Source organism: Alosa sapidissima, chromosome 6 (genome assembly GCF_018492685.1).
Source record: "Alosa sapidissima isolate fAloSap1 chromosome 6, fAloSap1.pri, whole genome shotgun sequence".
NCBI lineage: Eukaryota > Metazoa > Chordata > Actinopteri > Clupeiformes > Clupeidae > Alosa > Alosa sapidissima.
In genome coordinates, this window is record NC_055962.1 from 39,256,544 (window position 1) to 39,279,428 (window position 22,885).

Sequence of the window (22,885 nt, forward strand, 5' to 3'; positions counted from 1 at the left end):
GGCCCAAGACTGGCATATGCACACACAGATAGACCAGTTGCTCAATTCTGCTTATTTCATTGGAAATGCAATTATAATATTGATATAAATATAATGTCATTATGTTTCCAAAATTATTACAATTCCTATTAAAATTAGGAAAGACGTTATCTATTAATTTTAAAGATGAAAGAGAGCAACCTAAATTAAGATCAAACCAAGAAAGTGTAACTGATAGTTGTCAGTTTATTTCAGTTTATGTTATATGCAACTTGCTCCTGGTCGGAATTGGTAAGCCGTGGACATGGTTAGAGAAAGTCTGAATGGGTTCTAATCACAGCGGGGAGCCTAATCATTATTTTGACGTCGATACGTCCTCCTAGTCGCTTCGTGGCGCTGTGTGAGATCCTTGGTCTTACATGTTGTAAACATGGACGCAAATCCAGTGTTATTTCAAGGGGCTCCGCCGTCGCTGTCAGCTAAATATGAGGGGTATGACGATTTCTTTTGATTTGGGTTAACATTGTCATTACAACAATATTTGATAGCCATGCTCTTAACCTCGATGTCATACCTTTTTCACTGGCAATATGAGACTGCCGGTTGCTAGTTTGCTAATGGTAGCTCGCTAGCGATAGCTTGCTATGTTTGCTGATGTCAGAGTAGACCATAGTGAGGTGATGGTGGAAGTTAATGAGAAATTCGCTTCTGTCTTGTTGTCATAATCGCATTTAATGATTTTGGGACCTGTGTGTGGTCTAAACTAACATTGCAAACCGGTAACGTTGACGTTATTCTGACTGCTGATATGATATCTTCTCCAATGCCATGCCATGCTAACAGTGTCAACCCACCTGGTATTTTGAGAATTTGCCATGCACACACACACACACTCGCTTACAACCGTAGAGCTGTGATATGTTCTGCTTAGAGAGTACGAAAAGGATTTACCAATGTTTTGACACACACACACACACACACACAGCCCTTCCCTTCCCACTTTTTAAAAGTATCATATTTATTCCTATCAGATCCTTTGCATACTTAACTATCAGAGACCGTCTACCTACCATTCTGACTAAAGTCATTGACACCATCCATCGCAACAAAAACAAGTTTTTTGAAGAATATGGCGAGGTAAGAGATCCCATCATATCCTACTATAACCATGAGAGATCCCATCATATCCCACTATAACCATGAGTTGATCCCATCATGAGAGATCCCATCATATCCCACTATAACCATGAGTTGATCCCATCATATCCCACTATAACCATGAGAGATCCCATCATATCCCACTATAACCATGAGTTGATCCCATCATATCCCACCCCTTCCGCTATCCCCGCTGGACCTCTAGATTGAAAAATCGTTAATGCAAGTGAATGTGAGAAAATAATTATTTTCTGGTCCCGTTTGAATTTTGCCATGAATGTGAACATATGTTGTCTGTGAATTTTTTATATACATTTTCGTGTAAAGAATGCCACAATTGAGCGGGTAGAAGTTTGATGCGGTTAAACTTTGTGTGAGAGCACTTTGTGGACTACAACTTTCTGCTAGACGACAGCTAACTAGTTTCTCATAACAACCATCAGTTGGTCGAGATGTAGAGGGTTATTAAGATCGACTTTGAACACAGTGAACCATATAACTTTACAATCACACTGTATCATAGTGTTAATGTGTTGAGTGAAGCTAGACATGTTTCGAATATTTTTGTTACCATGTGTGTTTATTCCTGCCGTTACAAAAACTAGCATCTCAGCTAATGTTAGCGATTAGCTCACGTCACAGGCGACATGTAGTCTTTCTCGTTATGTCTTTTCCACAACTGATAGCCGAAGAATCATATAATATACTGTCAAACTCATAACATGAAAAATTATATAAAAAATTCACAGACAACATATGTTCACATTCATGGCACAATTCAAATGGGACCAGAAAATAATTATATTCTCACATTCACTTGCATTGACGATTTTTCAATCTAGAGGTCCACTGGGGGTTTAGCGGATGGGCGGGACTTACCAGCTCTATAACCATGAGAGATCCCATCATTTCTTGGAACTAAAACCGGAACACTATGCGCATGCACGCACACACGGTTAACATGACCATGCGCCAGGTCAGAGACACAGACATAGGACACATGCACACACACACACAAATGCACACACTAGCAGGCGCAGACATAGGACACACACACACACACACACTAGCAGGCGCAGACATAGGACACATGCACACACACACACAAACACACACACACTAGCAGGTGCAGACATAGGACACATGCACACACACACACACACACACTAGCAGGCGCAGACATACAGTAGGACACATGCACATACATACACACACACACACACACTAGCAGGCGCAGACATAGGACACACACACACATGCACACACACACACACTAGCAGGTGCAGACATAGGACACATGCACACATACACACACACACTAGCAGGCGCAGACATAGGACACATGCACACACATGCACATACACTAGCAGGCGCAGACATAGGACCAAAACTTAGAGGGGGGTTATTGTTAATGTATTAAATATTGTTATGTCAATGCACAAGTTCTGCACACTTGTAGTCAGAGAAAAGAGCACTATGCTTAAAACATGCGTGCATAGTCCATTGCACTATGCTTAAAACATGCGTGCATAGTCCATTGTTTGTCTCCTAAACATTCCTCACCCGTTATCCAGACATGCTTGAAAACATGAAACTCACAGCCATAGGTTATTTTTTATTTTTTTACACACACACACAAACACATTCTTTTGAGAATCATTACTTTCTCTTTGGCATTGTAGTACCGTAGCTATATAGCCTAACCGTTAAAACAAGGCAGATATGAAGAGGCATTGTAGTACCGTAGCTATATAGCCTAACCGTTAAAACAAGGCAGATATGAAGAGGCATTGTAGTACCGTAGCTATATAGCCTAACCGTTAAAACAAGGCAGATATGAAGAGGCATTGTAGTACCGTAGCTATATAGCCTAACCGTTAAAACAAGGCAGATATGAAGAGGCATTGTAGTACCGTAGCTATATAGCCTAACCGTTAAAACAAGGCAGATATGAAGAGGCATTGCAACAATTTTTACAGGGATACAGTACATAGTAACATTGGCTGCAAAGATTATGTAGACCTCTACGATTGACTGACACACACGCACACACATTGTCGAAATCATACGCTGGACGCTTTAGGCTATAGTCTTTCTATGTGGGTTTAGTTAACGATCGAACTATAATAAAACCACTTCGGCTATGTAATCGCTGACAACGGGGACGCTTTCATAGTGGTTGGTGTACACCGGCACATTTAAGCGTCCTGACAGGCTTTTGTCGGGACTCGCACACGCACACACATGCACACGCACACACACACATATGCAGCATACCTGACAGGCTTTTGTCGGGACTCGGCACACAAAACTCATAATCGGGACTGTCCACGGTTAAACCGGGTGTCTGGTCACCCTAATCATATCACACTATAGCCATAAGATCCAATCATATCCCACTATAACCATAAGAGATGTCCAATCATATCGCACTATAGCCATAAGGGATGTCCAATCATATCCCACTATAGCCATAAGATCCAATCATATCCCACTATAGCCATAAGAGACAGATTTGTGTGTGTGTGCGTGTGTGTGTGTGTGTGTGTAGGAGGGTGTTCAGGCGGAGAAGCGGGCGATCTCGTTCCTCTCTAAGCTGCGTAACGAGCTGCAGACGGATAAGCGTGTTCTGCCGCTGACGGACGGCCAGGAGGACGCGGAGACGTGGAACAGCTACCTGCAGTACCAGCAGAGCCACCAGGGGGAGCTCTCACCCGTCAGCTGGTTCTCCTCACCCTGGCTCTACGTGGAGTGCTACATGTACCGCCGCATCCAGGAGGCCCTCTGGCTCAAGTGAGCTACAGCACATAGACACACACACACACACACACACATGCACACGCACATGCACACACATACACACACACACACTCGCTACACACACACGCACATGCACACACTCACTCACATGCACGCACACACACATATGCACACACACACACGCACGCACACACACGCACGCACACCCTCGCACACACACACACACTCGCAGGCAGGCACACACGCATGCACGTACACACACACACTTGCAGGCAGGCACACACGCATGCATGTACACGCCACTACTCTTGAGATGATTTAGTCATGTTTATTTTGTTTGTTTGTTTGTTTGTTTGTTTGTGTGCGGTGTGCCGTGGCCTCAGCCCCCCTGTGAATGAGTTTGACGTGTTCTGGGAGGGGAAGAGCCAGAGCTTCCTGGCCTCCACAGCGGCCATCACGGCCCTCTGCACACACATGGAGCTCGTCAGGAGACGCCTCGCACACTCCTCCGACTCCCACACACTGGACCAGCTGTTCCAACTACTGCAGGTAACACGCACGCACGCACTGCTGAGAGGATAGTGTGCACTGCTGAGAGGATAGTGTGCACTGCTGAGAGGATAGTGTGCTGAGAGGATAGTGTGCTGAGAGGATAGTGTGCACTGCTGAGAGGATAGTGTGCTGAGAGGATAGTGTGCACTGCTGAGAGGATAGTGTGCACTGCTGAGAGGATAGTGTGCACTGCTGAGAGGATAGTGTGCACTGCTGAGAGGATAGTGTGCACTGCTGAGAGGATAGTGTGCTGAGAGGATAGTGTGCTGAGAGGATAGTGTGCTGAGAGGATAGTGTGCACTGCTGAGAGGATAGTGTGCACTGCTGAGAGGATAGTGTGCACTGCTGAGAGGATAGTATGCACTGCTGAGAGGATAGTGTGCACTGCTGAGAGGATAGTGTGCTGAGAGGATAGTGTGCACTGCTGAGAGGATAGTGTGCACTGCTGAGAGGATAGTGTGCTGAGAGGATAGTGTGCACTGCTGAGAGGATAGTGTGCACTGCTGAGAGGATAGTGTGCACTGCTGAGAGGATAGTGTGCTGAGAGGATAGTGTGCACTGCTGAGAGGATAGTGTGCTGAGAGGATAGTGTGCTGAGAGGATAGTGTGCACTGCTGAGAGGATAGTGTGCTGAGAGGATAGTGTGCACTGCTGAGAGGATAGTGTGCTGAGAGGATAGTGTGCACTGCTGAGAGGATAGTGTGCTGAGAGGATAGTGTGCACTGCTGAGAGGATAGTATGCACCGCTGAGAAGATAGTGTGCTGAGAGGATAGTGTGCACTGCTGAGAGGATAGTGTGCACTGCTGAGAGGATAGTGTGCACTGCTGAGAGGATAGTGTGCTGAGAGGATAGTATGCACTGCTGAGAGGATAGTGTGCTGAGAGGATAGTGTGCTGAGAGGATAGTGTGCTGAGAGGATAGTATGCACTGCTGAGAGGATAGTGTGCTAAGAGGATAGTGTGCACTGCTGAGAGGATAGTATGCACTGCTGAGAGGATAGTGTGCTGAGAGGATAGTGTGCCGAGTGGATAGTATACACTGCTGAGAGGATAGTGTGCTGAGAGGATAGTGTGCACTGCTGAGAGGATAGTGTGCTGAGAGGATAGTGTGCTGCTGAGAGGATAGTGTGCACTGCTGAGAGGATAGTGTGCTGAGAGGATAGTGTGCTGCTGAGAGGATAGTGTGCTGAGAGGATAGTGTGCACCGCTGAGAGGATAGTGTGCTGAGAGGATAGTGTGCACTGCTGAGAGGATAGTGTGCACTGCTGAGAGGATAGTGTGCTGAGAGGATAGTGTGCTGAGAGGATAGTGTGCACTGCTGAGAGGATAGTGTGCACTGCTGAGAGGATAGTGTGCTGAGAGGATAGTGTGCTGCTGAGAGGATAGTGTGCTGAGAGGATAGTGTGCACTGCTGAGAGGACTGCTGAGAGGATAGTGTGCTGAGAGGATAGTGTGCACTGCTGAGAGGATAGTGTGCTGAGAGGATAGTATGCACTGCTGAGAGGATAGTGTGCTGAGAGGATAGTGTGCACTGCTGAGAGGATAGTGTGCACTGCTGAGAGGATAGTGTGCTGAGAGGATAGTGTGCACTGCTGAGAGGATAGTGTGCACTGCTGAGAGGATAGTGTGCTGAGAGGATAGTGTGCACTGCTGAGAGGATAGTGTGCACTGCTGAGAGGATAGTGTGCTGAGAGGATAGTGTGCACTGCTGAGAAGATAGTGTGCTGAGAGCATAGTGTGCACTGCTGAGAGGATAGTGTGCTGAGAGCATAGTGTGCACTGCTGAGAGGATAGTATGCACTGCTGAGAGGATAGTGTGCACTGCTGAAAGGATAGTATGCACTGCTGAGAGGATAGTGTGCACTGCTGAGAGGATAGTGTGCTGAGAGGATAGTGTGCACTGCTGAGAGGATAGTGTGCTGAGAGGATAGTGTGCTGAGAGGATAGTGTGCACTGCTGAGAGGATAGTGTGCTGAGAGGATAGTGTGCACTGCTGAAAGGATAGTATGCACTGCTGAGAGGATAGTGTGCACTGCTGAGAGGATAGTGTGCACTGCTGAGAGGATAGTATGCACCGCTGAGAAGATAGTGTGCTGAGAGCATAGTGTGCACTGCTGAGAGGATAGTGTGCTGAGAGGATAGTGTGCTGAGAGCATAGTGTGCACTGCTGAGAGGATAGTGTGCTGAGAGGATAGTGTGCACTGCTGAGAGGATAGTATGCACTGCTGAGAGGATAGTGTGCACTGCTGAGAGGATAGTGTGCTGAGAGGATAGTGTGCTGAGAGGATAGTGTGCTGAGAGCATAGTGTGCACTGCTGAGAGGATAGTGTGCTGAGAGGATAGTATGCACTGCTGAGAGGATAGTGGTCAGTAAAGTGGTCAGTTATTTAGTATTGGAGTATAGTGGTCAGTAAAGTGGTCAGTTCTTTAGTATTGGAGTATAGTGGTCAGTTCTTTAGTATTGGAGTATAGTGGTCAGTAAAGTGGTCAGCTCCTTTCGTTTTCGTGAGACCCTGAGCTGCTGCATTTCGTATCACATCACCTGAAACTGGTTGATAGTCTTTTTAGGAAGGGCTGTGAAAAGCCTATTGCACACTGATTCAGTCATTGCTTTCATGTGACTGTTGAAATTTAGATTGCTGTCAATTAAGACACCTAAGATTTTTACCAGCTTCTTTTGCTTTAAGCCCTTTTGTGTCAAGAAGATGGCAACTTAAAAGGGTCATTCTATGTGAAAACAGCCAATATCGGGGTATCATGTACATGGTACCTCTCAGATTTAGCTGAAAAGCGGTGAAAATATGCCTTATGTTATCAAACAAAGGAATCTGAAGTTTCAGGTCAATATCTCAAACGGTTGGCCCGTGGCGTCCATTTGAAATTCGGGTGCCACGGCCCTAATTGACACATTGGAATTTCACATTTCATCCTTTGGCATTTTTGGAAGCCCATAACGTCTGTTCTAATAGTGGTAGAAGGCTGGAAACTGGTGTGGTAGTTCATTGTAGCCTGTACTACACTGTATTCTGGAGGCAGAATCAACATTCCTTACTGTTTTGGTCACCAAAGTCCTAAAAAATGTTGACGGCATGTGTGATTTTTCACTTTTTGGGTGGCCGTAGCACCACGATTAATGATCATATTTATTCTAAACACGATTATTTGTTATATTTGGGAACTTGCCAAAATTAATTTGAGGGTTATGGTACCACTGGTGGGGGTTTTATGGGGGTCCAAAAATCCTCTCCGGCAAAGGTGACTTTTTTGGAACCCCATATTTGGACTCCCAAATGACCATGTGGGCACTTGATGATCCTAATGGGATTTATACCAGATAAAGATACATATTTGTTTTTTCTTTTAATGAAATAAAAATGTTGACTATGAAGTTCCATAATATGAATTTTATTCTTCATAATGCACCATTTTGGATATTGTTTCCAGAAGTCTGGAATGTAGATCAGGGAGAATTTAGTGATGATAAAGCATGAAAATAGTGGAAATAACTTAGTATGATGCTCAGTGATGGCAAACAATTAAATACTGAGACTGTCACAGATTAACCCCTTATCCCCCATGAAAGAGACCCGCCATCAAACTTTCAAACCAGATAACAAGAATGTTACATAGTGTAAGAACACTACAAATAAAAGGGAGTTTTTCCTTGCCCGTCACTCCAAATAAAATTAATTTGAAAATTAAATGGAATAGTGTCTTTAAGTATTATCCAAGAAGTTGTGGAAGCAGTGGCATCATTTTGTCATGGTCATTTTGGTCAAGTTTGTATTGGCGAGCACTGCGTCCATAGATGTCTGGCACACTGACACAACAAATGATATGTTGGAATGGCACCCAACAGGGGATCTGTCTTTGGTCCGATGGCCATGTGAGGATGTTGTTGACACACTTCATGAATTTCACAAAAATGTCACCATGTTCATCTGAACGTTCAACAATGTTTCCAATGAACCAGTCACCATAGATACAGGCAATGTATTTTCCTGGCAGCCTTCTACCACTATTAGAACAGACGTTATGGACTTCCAAAAATGGCAAAGGATGAAATGTGAAATTCCAATGTGTCATTTAGGGCCGTGGCACCCGAATTTCAAATGGACGCCACGGGCAAACCGTTTGAGATATTGACCTGAAACTTCAGATTCCTTTGTTTGGTAACATAAGGCATATTTTCCGGCTTTTCAGCTAAATCTGAGAGGTGTCATGTACATGGGTGGCTGAGTTGGCGTGGAATGACCCTTTGCGTTCTTTCTTTATTTAAGCCCTTAAGCCCTTTTGTGTCAAGAAGATGGCAACCTAAAAGCGTTCCTCCTTTATTTAAGTACTTCAGTTTTTTGTTTTCAGCTGAAGACAATTTTGAGAAATCTAGTTGTTAATTACATTGACAGATTGGCACAACAATACATTGACCAAAAGTTTTAAGGGGGCCTTAATCATTAGGTGACGGGTCTAAAGAAATGAGGGGGTCATCATTATAGCTATGACAGGGCATCAAACTGTCCTTGATGATTGACAGGACATCAGACTGTCCTTGATGATTTGTGGGGGTCATCAGGACATCAGACTGTTCTTGATGATTTGTGGGGGTCATTATAGCTATGATAGAACATCAAACTGTCCTTGATGATTGACAGGACATCAGACTGTTCTTGATGATTTGTGGGGGTCATTATAGCTATGACAGGACATCAGATTGTTCTTGATGATTGACAGGACATCAGATTGAAATACATTATTCAGATATTATTATTTATTAAACAAATAAATAACTCAGACATTTATTATGATTTATTAAAGATGCCCTGCCACACGTATTTCATTACTTTGTGGTAATGTCTGAAGTTCTACCATGGACTCTGTGACATTTTTTGTGGAAAACATGCCTTGGTTACCTTGTTTCAAGCCATTCTAGTGTGGTATTGAAAGCCTGCATGAAGACTCAGCTCGATTTGCGCCAGTTCTCATTAATATTCAATGAGCTAAGCTGCTTCACTCTGATTGGCTAACAGCTAGTAGGTTTTGTCCATAACATTACAGCTGTTATCAACTAATTTTAGCTTAATGGCTTAATGAACTTAGCTTGGCTAGCGAGTGCTAGCATTGTCCAAATGGGCATAAATAAAGCCTGCTAGGCTAGCGAGTGCATTAAACCTGTTTAACATAACACTTCCTTGAGTTGACAATAACGTTTTTACTTACGGACTGGGCACTGGTCGTAGACTGCCGTGATGGTAGCTGTTATCAACTTATTTTAGCTTCATGGCATGAACTTAGCTTGGCTAGCGAGTGCTAGCATTGTCCAAATGGGCATTAAACCTGCTAGGCTAGCGAGTCCATTAAACCTGTATAACATGGCACTTCCTTGAGTTGACAATAACGTTTTACTTACGGGCACTGGTCGTAGACTGCTGCGATGGTAGCATACTGCTCCAGGCTTCAACAGCAACCTTTTTGCAAAGCCTGTGGCATTGTTCCAAAAAATAAACTGAAGCCATTTGATCCTCAAGTCTGGGTTCTTGGGCAAAATGCATTGTTGAAGTTCTATTCGTGCATAGTGCACAAGCATGTTGACATTCAGCCATCCTTGCATAGGCCTACGAAAACTGTCACAGAGCTAAACTAATTTTGTGGGTATGGTTTCAACTGGGCGAGTTCATGAATAGTGATGAGCTCAATCAATTTCACGTCAAACTGAAGAGCCTCGATGTGGAGTTAGCTTTAGCCTCGCTCAAACTGAAGAGCTCTCGATGTGGAGTTAGCTTTAGCGATGTGGAGTTAGCTTTAGCCTTGCTCAAACTCCTCCATGAGAGCCCCTTTGTTTACGTTTTCTGGTCCGTCTGAAGTTCCTTTCAGTTGGTGTGGTGGAGTTTGTAGGTCTCGCTGATCTAGCTATCTCTGGTATTACGCTGATAAAGATGTCGGGATTGCAGGAACCGATTTCCAAATGTCCCTGTCGGGTGTACGATATGTACGCTAAACTATTTTTACAGAAAATACTTGAAATAAACAAGTAAATTACCACTAATTAGCAAAATCTGGAGAGACATAAGGCGTCGGGATACAGTTAACATCACTATCCGCTAGCTGCCTGCGCCCCGAATACAGCTAAGCGAATACAGCGTTTGGGAGAGTTTCAATTGCACAGGAGGGAGGGGGAGGGAGTAGCGAGCTAACTTTGTTTGAATGTCAACAGAAGTGACGTTACCCTGCATCACTTATAGCACATTTAAGTTTCAAATAAAAGTGTTTAAATTGATTTTTTTTTCTCCTGGTCGTTATTTCAAATAGGTAAAAATCAATAATTATCGACTGATATGAAACACTTCTATCGTGATACAGTTTTCAGCCATATCGCCCAGCCCTATAGGAGTGTCACGATTTCAACTTCGACCTCAAAGGTAGAATCGACGATGTACAGTAGCCAAACCCCCAATGTCACATCCAGCATGTATGCCAAGACGCAAAACACCCACACAACTGCGGCGTTGTGAGAGTCATGACACCCCTGTTATAAATAGCGTGGAATTTCAAACTAAGTGCCTACTTAAAGGAGAAGTTCGATGTGATATTGACCTAAAGTGTGTTGAAACATGATACCGAGTGTGTGAGAACTTCTGTCTCATAGCTCATCTCAGGTTGTCCCCTGCACTCCGAAATCTGGTGCTAGTTAGCCGATGCTACCAACAGTTTTTCACAGGGGTGCCATGCAAATAAATCACTGTTTTACACCATTTACGAGGCTCAAAGTAGCTCCACACTTCATTGGTAGATATTATATTCATGGTGTGACGTAGGCTTATGAAACATTATATTCATGGTGTGATGTGATGCATATTATATTTATGGTGTGATGTAGGCTTATGGAAAATATTATATTTATATATAATTTAATGCCAAATCCATAACCATATCCATAATTATAGTTATTATTATAGTGATGTAGGCTTATGGAACACTGTGATGTGTGCATTATATTTATGGTGTGATGTGTGTGTGTGGGTGTGTGTGCTTGTGATTCGTGTGTGTGTGCTTGTGGTGTGTGTGTGTGTGTGTGTGTGCTTGTGATGTGTGTATATATGTGTGTGTGTGTGTGTGTGCATATTACATTTATGGTGTGATGTGTGTGTGCGTGCATATTATATTTATGGTGTGTGTGTGTGTGTGCATATTACATTTATGGTGTGATGTGTGTGTGTGTGTGTATGTGTGTGTGCTTGTGGTGTGTGTATATATGTGTGTGTGTGTGTGTGTGTGTGTGTGTGTGTGTGTGTGTGTGTGTGTGCGTGCATATTATATTTATGGTGTGATGTGTGTGTTTGTGTGTGTGTGTGTGTGTGTGTGTGTGTGTGTGCTTGTGGTGTGTGTGTGTGTGTGTGTGTGTGTGTGTGCATATTATATTTATGGTGTGATGTGTGTGTGTGTGTGTTTGTGTGTGTGTGTGTGTGTGTGTGCTTGTGGTGTGTGTGTGTGTGTGTGTGTGTGTGTGTGCGTGCGTGTGTGCGTGCTTGTGGTGTGCGTGCTTGTGGTGTGTGTGTGTGTGTGTGTGTGTGACATTCCTGCAGGTGTCACTGTGGGGTAATAAGTGTGACCTGTCCATCTCGGCGGGGCAAGAGAACTCTCAGAAGGGCAGCCCCCTCGACTCCCTGGACAGCCTGCGGGCATTCGTGCTGGTGAACCACTCCAAGCAGGTGTGGTCAGTCCTGGCAGCCGCGCGCGGGGACGGGCAGGGTCAGAGGTCGCCGGGGAGGGTGGACATCGTCCTGGATAACGCCGGCTTCGAGCTGGTCACTGACCTCGTGCTCGCAGACTTCCTCATCGCCGCGGGCCTCGCCACGGAGATCCGATTCCACGGCAAGTCCTTCCCCTGGTTTGTCTCGGACGTGACGGCGCGGGACTTTGAGTGGACAATATTGCAGACCTCTGCGGCCAATCACAAGTGGATGTCTGCGTGCGGCGTCCAGTGGAAGCGCTACCTGAAGGAGGGTGTGTGGTCGTACCACGACCACGCGTTCTGGACCCTGCCGCATGACTTCGGTGACATGGCGTCCAGCGCGCCCGATCTCTACGCTAGTCTTCGCTCCGCGCGCCTGCTGCTCTTTAAGGGCGACCTGAACTACCGCAAGCTGGTGGGCGACCGCGACTGGCCACACACCACGCCCTTCCACCTGGCCCTGCGAGGGTTCCATCCCGCCCCACTCTGCTCCCTACGCACGCTCAAAGCCAACGTGCAGGTACACACACACACACACACACTCACACACACACACACACACACACACACACACACACACACACACACACACACACTCACCCACCCCACGCTGCTCGCTACGCACGCTCAAAGCCAACGTGCAGGTACACACACACACACACACACACACACACACACACACATACACATACACACTCACACACGCTCACTCACCCCGTGCTGCTCGCAACGCACACACACACACAGTCATAAATGCACACACACACACACACAGTCATACACATACACACACACACACAGTCATACACACACCAGGGCTCTACAGTGCGCCCATTTCACTCGCACATACGAGTAAAAATGATGCCGTGCGAGTGCAAAAAAATATTTAGGCGCACTGGTGCGAATGACTTCTAACCATGTCAATGTTTGTCTACAAAATACACCGCAACATCAAGAAACATTACTGGTGCAAACCATAGAATCACGTCGCGAATGCAGCATAAAAACTACACCTCCCATCAACGTTAGCAGTTTCGCGTTGTGACTCGCTAGTAGTCGCTTCTATCAAATCCAAGAGCGCGCAGAAAAAGTGGAAAGTTAGACTAGCCAGCCAAGATGCAAAGATTGAAGAAATTAGTTCTTCTATCCACCGAATTCATCGGATATCGGAGGAACAGGATGAGATTCTGAGAATGCAGTGAGAGAAGGAAAGGTAACCTAACATGCCTTTTAGCCCAGTTGATGTATTGGCTGCAATATGCAGAATATAGCTGTAGCGGACAGGCACAAAAGTAGCCTCCCGTAATACTCCCATTTTATTCAAAGGTAGAACGCTACTGACAACTCCAGGCTTCCACGCATGCTTGTTTGTTTACACCGAATACAAGCTGAAGTGCAAAACGAAAGTAGGCCTAACGTTTCCCTACTGCCCCCATCAATGCAGATATTTCAAATAAAAAGTAAAAGTATAAAATATATATATATATCCTTGATTAGCCTATGTTGGGTTTTGTGGAAGAGAAACTGGCTGTTTTTTTGTTTTGTGGACTGTTTTAGTAATAGTATTAGGCAGTATGCAGTCAGATAGGTCATAATGGGCATATTTGGATTAGCTACAGATGGATTCACAAATAAATAAATTAGCCTACATTTGGCAGGATACTTGATATACAGGCTAAATGCAAATATGGCAATGTATTATATTATTTTACATTAACAAAATGTAGGAAAATAGAACAGACTGAAAATAAAGTAGGCACTGATCTTTAAAATCCTGTAGCCTAAATGTTGTCAGTCATTCTTAATATTCGCAATTGGTGCACTGGCATGTTTAACTGTTAGCTGCAGTGTAATGTTAGATTATGTTTAAGATAAGTACAGAACTGACTGTGCGTCCAAACTTGGGCGCACAAGTGCTCCTGGAAAAAAATGTTAGTGTAGAGCCCTGCACACACACAGTCATACACACGGTCATACACACACACACACACACACACACACACAGTCACACAGTCACACACACACACACAGTCACACACACACACTACACACACACACACACACAGTCATACACACACACACACACAGTCATACACACACACACACACACACAGTCATACACACACACACACACACACACACAGTCATACACACACACACACACACATACACACACACAGTCATACACACACACACACATACACACACACACACACACACACAGTCATACACACACACACACACACACACATACACATACACACACAGTCATACACACACACACACACACACACACACATACACACACACAGACACACAGTCATACACACACACACACACACATACAAACGCTCTGTTAACTTTTCCCCCTCTGTGCGTACAGGTGGGATTGGAGGCGGGTCAGGGGGAGGAGCTAAGCACAGCCACACCCACCTGGATGACAAGTGGCAGCTACGGCGTCATCCAGTTCTGCAGTTCCGACCGCGAGCAGTGACTTCACACACACACACATTACATACACATACACACACACACACATTACATACACACACATACTCACACATACACACCCACACACATTACATACACATACTCACACATGCACGTTACATTCACAAACTCACACACACACACGCACATACTTACATACACATACTCACACATACACACACACACACATTACATACACATACTCACACACACACACACACATTACATACACATTAGTCACATTAGTGTGAGTGAGTGTGTGTATGTGTATATCTGTGAGTGTGAGTGAGTATGTATGAGTGTTTGTGTGTGAGTGTGTTTGCTGCCATGTGACTTTCATGTTCTGAAATTGTAATTATGCCCCCCCCCATGATCATTATGGGTATAGTTATGGGTATGGGTATAGTTATGGGTATGGGTATAGTTATGGGTATTTAGCAGATGCTTTTGTAATGAATGTACTTTTGTATAAATCAAGACACTGTTATACGCACAGCAATGGAACAGGTGCAGAGGGTGGCCTAGCCCCCAGGGACTTACAGAGGGACTAAACACACACACTCACACACACACACACACTGGCCACCTAGGGCTGTGAGGAACAGACACACAGACACACACCGGCCTCCATGTCATAGCTAACCAGCTAACCCCTACTGGGTTCCTCCGCCCCCCCCTCCCACACACACACACACACACACACACACACAACACACATATCACACATGCACACACTCACACACACACATATCACACACACACACACACATATCACGCACGCACGCACACACACTGGGTTCTGTGTTATAGCAAACAGATGTGCAATGGCTGAACATGAACGATGTGTTATGGTCTGACGCAGCCATTTGTGTGTGTGTGTGTGTGATGTATGTTGCCAACATGGAATATTCCTCTTGTGCATGATGTCCCATGTGGTGCATGCTGGAGCTTGTGACCTCTGTGCAAGTTATTTACACACATACATACATATATATATATATATATATATATATATATATATATATATATATATATATATATATATATATATACACACACACACACACATTTATTTATTTATATATATATATATATATATATATATATATATATATATATATATATATATATATATATATATATCTATACACACACACACACACACACACACACACAAGTTGATGCACTTGAACTCCATGTTTACTTTTTACAGGAAACTAAAGCTAATAAAATACTGAAATAATGAACTGAGACTGTTGTGTTGGATGTATCTGTGAGTGTGTGTGTGAGTGTGAGTGAGTGTGTGTGTGTGTGTGTGTTTGTGTGTGTGTGTGTTTGTGTGAGTTTGAGTGTGTGTGTGTTTGTTAGTGCTAGGCGGTATGACCAAAAATATATATCACGGTATTTTTCAAAATTCTTACGGTTTCACTGTATATGACGGTATTTTTTTTTCATGCATAATCAGATGTTCACAGCATTTTCTACAGGTTGAGAGAGGAATTGCTGCAGTACATTGACTAAGGATGGTCCATTTTACTGTCATGATGTAGATTAACTCCACACTAGTGGTAATGCAGTTTTGCATGGCCCCAGAAAATGATGCTGTTTACAAAGAGCCACTCATGATTCTAATGAAGAATCTAATCAGAATGCAAAGACAATTGCAGTCAAAATACAGAATTTTTACTGTGCAAATTTCACAAACATCTATTGATCAAAAATCAATACAAAAAGTAGTGCAACTTGCAATAATTATACTTTTTTGAAAATTATACAATTTAAAATAAAACCTCTCTGCTAATATGCTTACTCTGTCAAATAGGCCTATCAGAAACATGCCTTGTTGTTATTGTGTGGTTTACAGTGGTCGGCTAACGTTAACTTAATGTGGATGTCTTGTTAGCCTGCCATGAGCTTCGGTTCGGTTCGCTAGGCAAAACATTAACAAAAAAGTTAGTTTTGGTGCACTGATGAGTCAGGATCATTTCTAACTAGCCAGCTAGTATTGCTCAGTGCATGTCTATAACACATGCTTTACTTGCTACCTGGATAATTTCAGCGAATATTCTTGGTGAAAGGTGAGATTAATGATAAGAACATTAAACTTCACTGTGTTCAGTGGGTTGCTAACTAACGACATCACCTACTAGCCAGCTAGTTACAGCTGTTGAACAATCTCAATAAAATTTTCGTGACGGTAAATCCCTTTCAATGCAGTATCCCTTAACGTTTTTCCTTAACTAAAGAAACAATTTAAGGTATTCTGTGCAACACCCTTAAATAAACCCCTTACCTAAGGAGAAATTAAGCCTTAAGGGTCATACTTCAGGGGAAAAACTTATGGTGTTTTGTGTTTACCCTCACTATGCCTCGCAGTGGCACCATGCGTCTGTGTGAAAGAAGTCCCGTCTGAAACACTGTCGCGCGGCCAGGGGCGCCTTAATACCACCTGAGGCCCCTGGGCTATATGTTTTTAAGCCCCCCCCCCCCAACCGCAAAAAATAATTATGATTAAATGATACCCGATATGATATGATCTGACCCGCCTATTTAACGTGCGCTTTTGGTTAATATAGCCTATAACATGCAGTGTAGCCTATCATTATTGAGCCTATGTAAAACCTTTACATAAACAGGAACCGAAAGCCCTCCTTAATCACGTCAGCCTACCCCTGACATCGCTTATCAAAAAGGCTAGCCTACTGCACGAAAACAAGCGTTGAACTCTTACAACACTGGCTGGCTAAGTTATAAGATGCGTTAGGCTACACTTATGGACGTTTCAAGCTTTTCAAAAGTGCATGTGTTTGTCGTGTCGGGGTGTTCCCCAGGAGGTTTTTTGAAATTCTGTCCACTTAACACACCATTTTAACACAGCTTGGGAGGGACATAAATACTTTTAGCCTACAGAACAAGCAGCTGGCTCATGTGACGTGAACATTGGCTACCTTATGCATTATCACTATACTACCCTACATGGAGACATATCTCACGTTAACAATGGAGAAAACATAACATAGGCTATTATTTGTGCGAATGGGTTAGCACAAACTTAGCTTTTGGTGAAGGGAGTGCTGATCACTAATTCATTTTTTTGCGCAACAGCCCATGTTCTGCGTTCACTCCAGTGAGACAAGTGAACTTTGCCAGGCTATTTGCTACGATATTTACCTGCTATGCCTTCTGTTTTCATGGACAGTTACAGGAATCCACGTCATTCGTTTATCGTTGCTTCAATCCTACCCACGTTATCTCCAGAGTTTGTAAGTTTGTCATTCAGTTTCAGCCTCTCCTCTAGCTCATCTACACACCTGTTGGGATTTATTAAGTTTTGTTACATTTTGTTACACTTTAGAAGAGAAGACAAAGGGGGCCTCTGCATGGATGTCATTGTAGAGCAGTGTGATGTGCTCAATTAGGCTAGCTTCAGAGTAGGCTAGCTCCAGAGTAGGCTAGCTCCAGAGTTGGCTAATGACGCCGCGAATACGGACACGCCGTTTATTATTATTGATTATCATTATTATTATTAGGAGGGCCCTCATTGGTCGAGGCCCCTGGGCTGAAGACCAGGTAAGCCCCTGCATTAAGGGGCTTCCAAACGTTGTGTAATCAAATACACCGGTATGGCGGTATATTAAAAATTCATATCATAACGAAAATATACACCGGTATACGGTGTGGACCGGTATACCGCCCAGCACTAGTGTGTGTGTTTGTGTTTGTGAGTGAGTGTGTGAGTGTGTGTGTGTGTGTGAGTGAGTGTGTGTGTGTAGTGTGTGTGAATCATCTCTCCTCTTCTCAGCAGCATCTTCTGTCTCTTTTCATGGGCCAGTCCCAGCGTCCGGACTCACAGACTTTGGTTGTCGCGAAATTCATAAGGGCGTAGGGCTATCCCAAAGTTGCATTTTAAATTCGTAAGGGCTTAGGGCTATCCCGAAGTCGCATTTTAAATTCGTAAGGGCTTAGGGCTATCCCAAAGTCGCATTCGTAAGGGCTTAGGGCTATCCCAAAGTCGCATTTTAAATTCGTAAGGGCTTAGCGCTGTCCTAAAGTTGCATTTTAAATTTGTAAGGGCTGTCCCAAAGTTGCATTTTAAATTCATAAGGGCGTAGGGCTATCCCAAAGTTGCATTTTAAATTCGTAAGGGCTTAGGGCTATCCCGAAGTTGCATTTTAAATTCGTAAGGGCTTAGGGCTATCCCAAAGTCGCATTTTAAATTCGTAAGGGCTTAGGGCTATCCCGAAGTCGCATTTTAAATTCGTAAGGGCTTAGGGCTATCCCAAAGTCGCATTCGTAAGGGCTTAGGGCTATCCCAAAGTCGCATTTTAAATTCGTAAGGGCTTAGCGCTGTCCTAAAGTTGCATTTTAAATTTGTAAGGGCTGTCCCAAAGTCACATTTTAAATTTGTAAGGGCTATCCCAAAGTCGCATTTTAAATTTGTAAGGGCTTAGGGCTATCCCAAAGTCGCATTTTAAATTCGTAAGGGCTTAGGGCTATCCCAAAGTCGCATTTTAAATTCGTAACGGCTTAGGGCTATCCCAAAGTCGCATTCGTAAGGGCTTAGGGCTATCCCAAAGTCGCATTTTAAATTCGTAAGGGCTTAGCGCTGTCCTAAAGTTGCATTTTAAATTTGTAAGGGCTGTCCCAAAGTTGCATTTTAAATTCATAAGGGCGTAGGGCTATCCCAAAGTTGCATTTTAAATTCGTAAGGGCTTAGGGCTATCCCGAAGTTGCATTTTAAATTCGTAAGGGCTTAGGGCTATCCCAAAGTCGCATTTTAAATTCGTAAGGGCTTAGGGCTATCCCGAAGTCGCATTTTAAATTCGTAAGGGCTTAGGGCTATCCCAAAGTCGCATTCGTAAGGGCTTAGGGCTATCCCAAAGTCGCATTTTAAATTCGTAAGGGCTTAGCGCTGTCCTAAAGTTGCATTTTAAATTTGTAAGGGCTGTCCCAAAGTCGCATTTTAAATTTGTAAGGGCTATCCCAAAGTCGCATTTTAAATTTGTAAGGGCTTAGGGCTATCCCAAAGTCGCATTTTAAATTCGTAAGGGCTTAGGGCTATCCCAAAGTCGCATTTTAAATTCGTAACGGCTTAGGGCTATCCCAAAGTCGCATTTGTAAGGGCTTAGGGCTATCCCAAAGTCGCATTTTAAATTCGTAAGGGCATAGGGCTATCCCAAAGTCGCATTTTAAATTTGTAAGGGCTTAGGGCTGTCCCAAAGTCGCATTTTAAATTTGTAAGGGCGTAGGGCTGTCCCAAAGTCGCATTTTAAATTCGTAAGGGCGTAGGGCTGTCCTAATGTCGCATTTCTAAGGGCCTAAGGGTTTGAGTGCACACTTACCGAGCCCTCTCCGTAAGTCTGCATCGGTGCAGACTTCACCAAAGGGAATTACCCACAGTTCAAAGCGTTGTGACGTTTACACATGAACACGGCTACCACCAGCACACACGTGAACTCTGCCATTAAGCCCGCCCACCGACTCCATACACGATGTGATTTGCCTGATTAAAGTTTCATTTTTCCAGCTCGCAAGCCAACGGAGAGTTGCTAGACTACCCTGGCTGCAAATTACATTTGCTGCCGCTAGGGTGCGTCTAGATTTCTAGGCTAACACAATGTAGCTTTAAGCAGTGAAGACTGAATAGCCTACCTAATGTCAAATGCTCAACGTCGTTTGTTATCGCTAACATGGGTGTCAAGGCGGAGGACGAAAATCACAGTGTGTCCACAAAGACTGACAAGCCCCTAGCGTTGCTAAGGGAGAGATGCACACCTCTAGCTAATGACCCCTAGCTAATGACCCCTAGCGTTTATAAGGGAGAGAGATGCACACCTCTAGCTAATGACCCCTAGCTAATGACCTCTAGCTAATGACCCCTAGCGTTGATAAGGGAGAGATGCACACCTCTAGTTAATGACCCTTAGCTAATGACCCCTAGCTAATGACCTATAGCTAATGACCCCTAGCGTTTATAAGGGAGAGATGCACACCTCTAGCTAATGACCCTTAGCTAATGACCCCTAGCTAATGACCTCTAGCTAATGACCCCTAGCGTTTATAAGGGAGAGATGCACACCTCTAGCCAGGCCCGGAGTGGGTAATCGGGAGAATTCCCGGTGGGCCGCTTCACTTTTGGGCCGGTCGAGGGAAAAATATTGACATTTGCTTACGTTAATCTATCTTCTCTTCGCACACACATTCGCATTCTATGCCCAACACCGCAGCCTCTGCATGGGTTGTTCTCCCCTCCCAAGAAGAGTTGGCTGGGTCCATATAGCCCGTCTTTTCTAAAATGTTTTCTCAGATACCCGGGCCGGCCCTACCGTAGTGATAAACGAAGGGGAGGATGGATGGTAGAAAGAGGCCATGAGGGACTGAAAAGACCAGGTAAAAAAGATGAAAAGTATTGGAGGAAAATGCTGCCAAATGTGCCAAGCTTCCAGATTTGTTTGAAGAGGACAGACATAAATGGCAACTGGTAAAGAGAGATAGCCATGATTATTAGCGGCGTAATTATTGGGCTATACTGGACATTGTAGCGTTGTCAACTTATTCGCAAGCAACATATTAAATTAATTAAAATATTAGCCTTTTTGTATCATCCAATATGGCGATTCATAGACTTTGCAAATATTATGCAAATATTGATAACAAAACTCAAGCTTGATCTGCAGTAGCCTAGGCTTAAAAACAAAAGCAGCCTCTGAGCAGCTGATCAGCTAGTCCCCCGCTGAAAATGATGAGCCTGAAATATGACTACAGAGGATAATAGAGTTAACCATATGAATTAAAGTTATTTAATGTAAGAAAGAACAGTATATGACAGCAGTAGGCTACATGATCAACCTAAATGCCTTGTTTGCTCAGAAGCAGGTGTAGTAAAAGGAGTAAATCACCAAACAACAACACGATAGCTGACCCATGCAGAAAAAACATGTAAACAATAGTTCAGTACGCCTCTTAGTGGAATTGTGGAATACATTTCAAATGCTTTATTTCTTCCTTCCTGTTTTTGTTAACTTATCAACCTATCCTTGTGGAATATTGGTAGGCTACTAATAAAAACTACAGGATAGGAGCTGAACTCAGTGGCGCAAAAAGTGGGTATGCGCTATATGCGACGCATAGGGGCGCAAAAACGATGGTAAAAAAAATAAAATAATATATTTGGTATTTTCTATATGTAGCTACTGCTGTCCGTTTCTAAATCATTTCAACATTTTCTCAATGTTCAACATTTTAGAGGACTAACAGGCTATAGGCGCCCTATCTCATAAAATTCCATCATAGAATTTTGACATAGAAGAGGGAGTGGGGGCGCCGTCAGCGCTGAGCGAGCAGATAGGCCTACGAGTAGTGAGTTGCCGTCTATGGAAAAAGATGGAGACAGCAAAAAAGCTGTTGGCGGCTAAAAATAGAAAAAGAAAGAGGGAAAAGGAGATGGCATGTCAAGGGATGCAACAGCAGTTAAATAAGTGGACGGTGAAAGGCAACAGGTAGGATTTAAAGTGATGACGTCTGTACTTGGAGGCTTGCAAATATGCATGTTAACAGACTAACTAGCGTTTGTTAAGCATAATGCCGATTGAAACATAGCCTATTCCATTCAGATAGCTAGGTGGCTACCATGCTCATACTGCACTTTTAATGGCCAACTGCAAACAGAAATGTCACGCTAGCAGCAACTCATTACATGTTTCCATATCCTAACAATGAAGGCTCCTTGTAATAACCTAATATTGTGTTGTCAATGTGGTGCAAACAAACAAGGCTAGAGTAGGCCTATCAGCCTTATCCATTGTGAACAATAGCTGTCAAAAGGACGTTATGAGAACCGTTTAGACTCTCTTAAAGTGACAATGCACCATTTATCAATAGGCTACTTATCAAGTATAACATCAAGTTAAACATCAAATTGAATTGATCAAATTTAAAAATATTCAATACACAGTAATAGTGTCAATTATTGCCCTTTTGTTTTGCTTTAGTTGTTTGTGTTTTTATTTGGGGGGGGGGCCAATAGAGATGTTGATGGGCTTGACTGTAAGTATAAGTATATATACTCTTGATCCCGTGAGGGAAGTTTGGTCTCTGCATTTATCTCAATTCGTGAATTAGTGAAACACACTCAGCACACAGTGAACACACAGTGAGGTGAAGCACACATCTAATCCCAGCGCAGTGAGCTGCCTGCAACAACAGCAGCGCTCGGGG

General features: G+C 43.7%; 1 protein-coding gene across 3 annotated transcripts; it reads left to right on the top strand.

Annotated features, from left to right (window-relative positions):
- Positions 1 to 155: 155 nt before the first annotated feature.
- armt1 (acidic residue methyltransferase 1) lies at positions 156 to 15,689 on the top strand. Of its 3 annotated transcripts, none has more exons than XM_042094942.1 (7): positions 156 to 471; positions 1,011 to 1,116; positions 3,689 to 3,930; positions 4,281 to 4,446; positions 12,030 to 12,698; positions 14,562 to 14,688; positions 14,847 to 15,689. In XM_042094942.1, the coding sequence occupies exons 1-6, from the start codon at positions 410 to 412 to the stop codon at positions 14,670 to 14,672; spliced, it is 1,356 nt and encodes a 451-aa protein (XP_041950876.1). In that variant the 5' UTR covers positions 156 to 409; the 3' UTR covers positions 14,673 to 14,688; positions 14,847 to 15,689. The 3 variants fall into 3 exon arrangements, with proteins under 3 accessions (XP_041950876.1, XP_041950875.1, XP_041950877.1); XM_042094941.1 differs by having other exon boundaries at positions 14,562 to 14,693; positions 14,825 to 14,877; XM_042094943.1 differs by lacking the exons at positions 1,011 to 1,116; positions 14,847 to 15,689 and having other exon boundaries at positions 408 to 471; positions 14,562 to 14,784.
- The last annotated feature ends 7,196 nt before the right edge of the window (positions 15,690 to 22,885 follow it).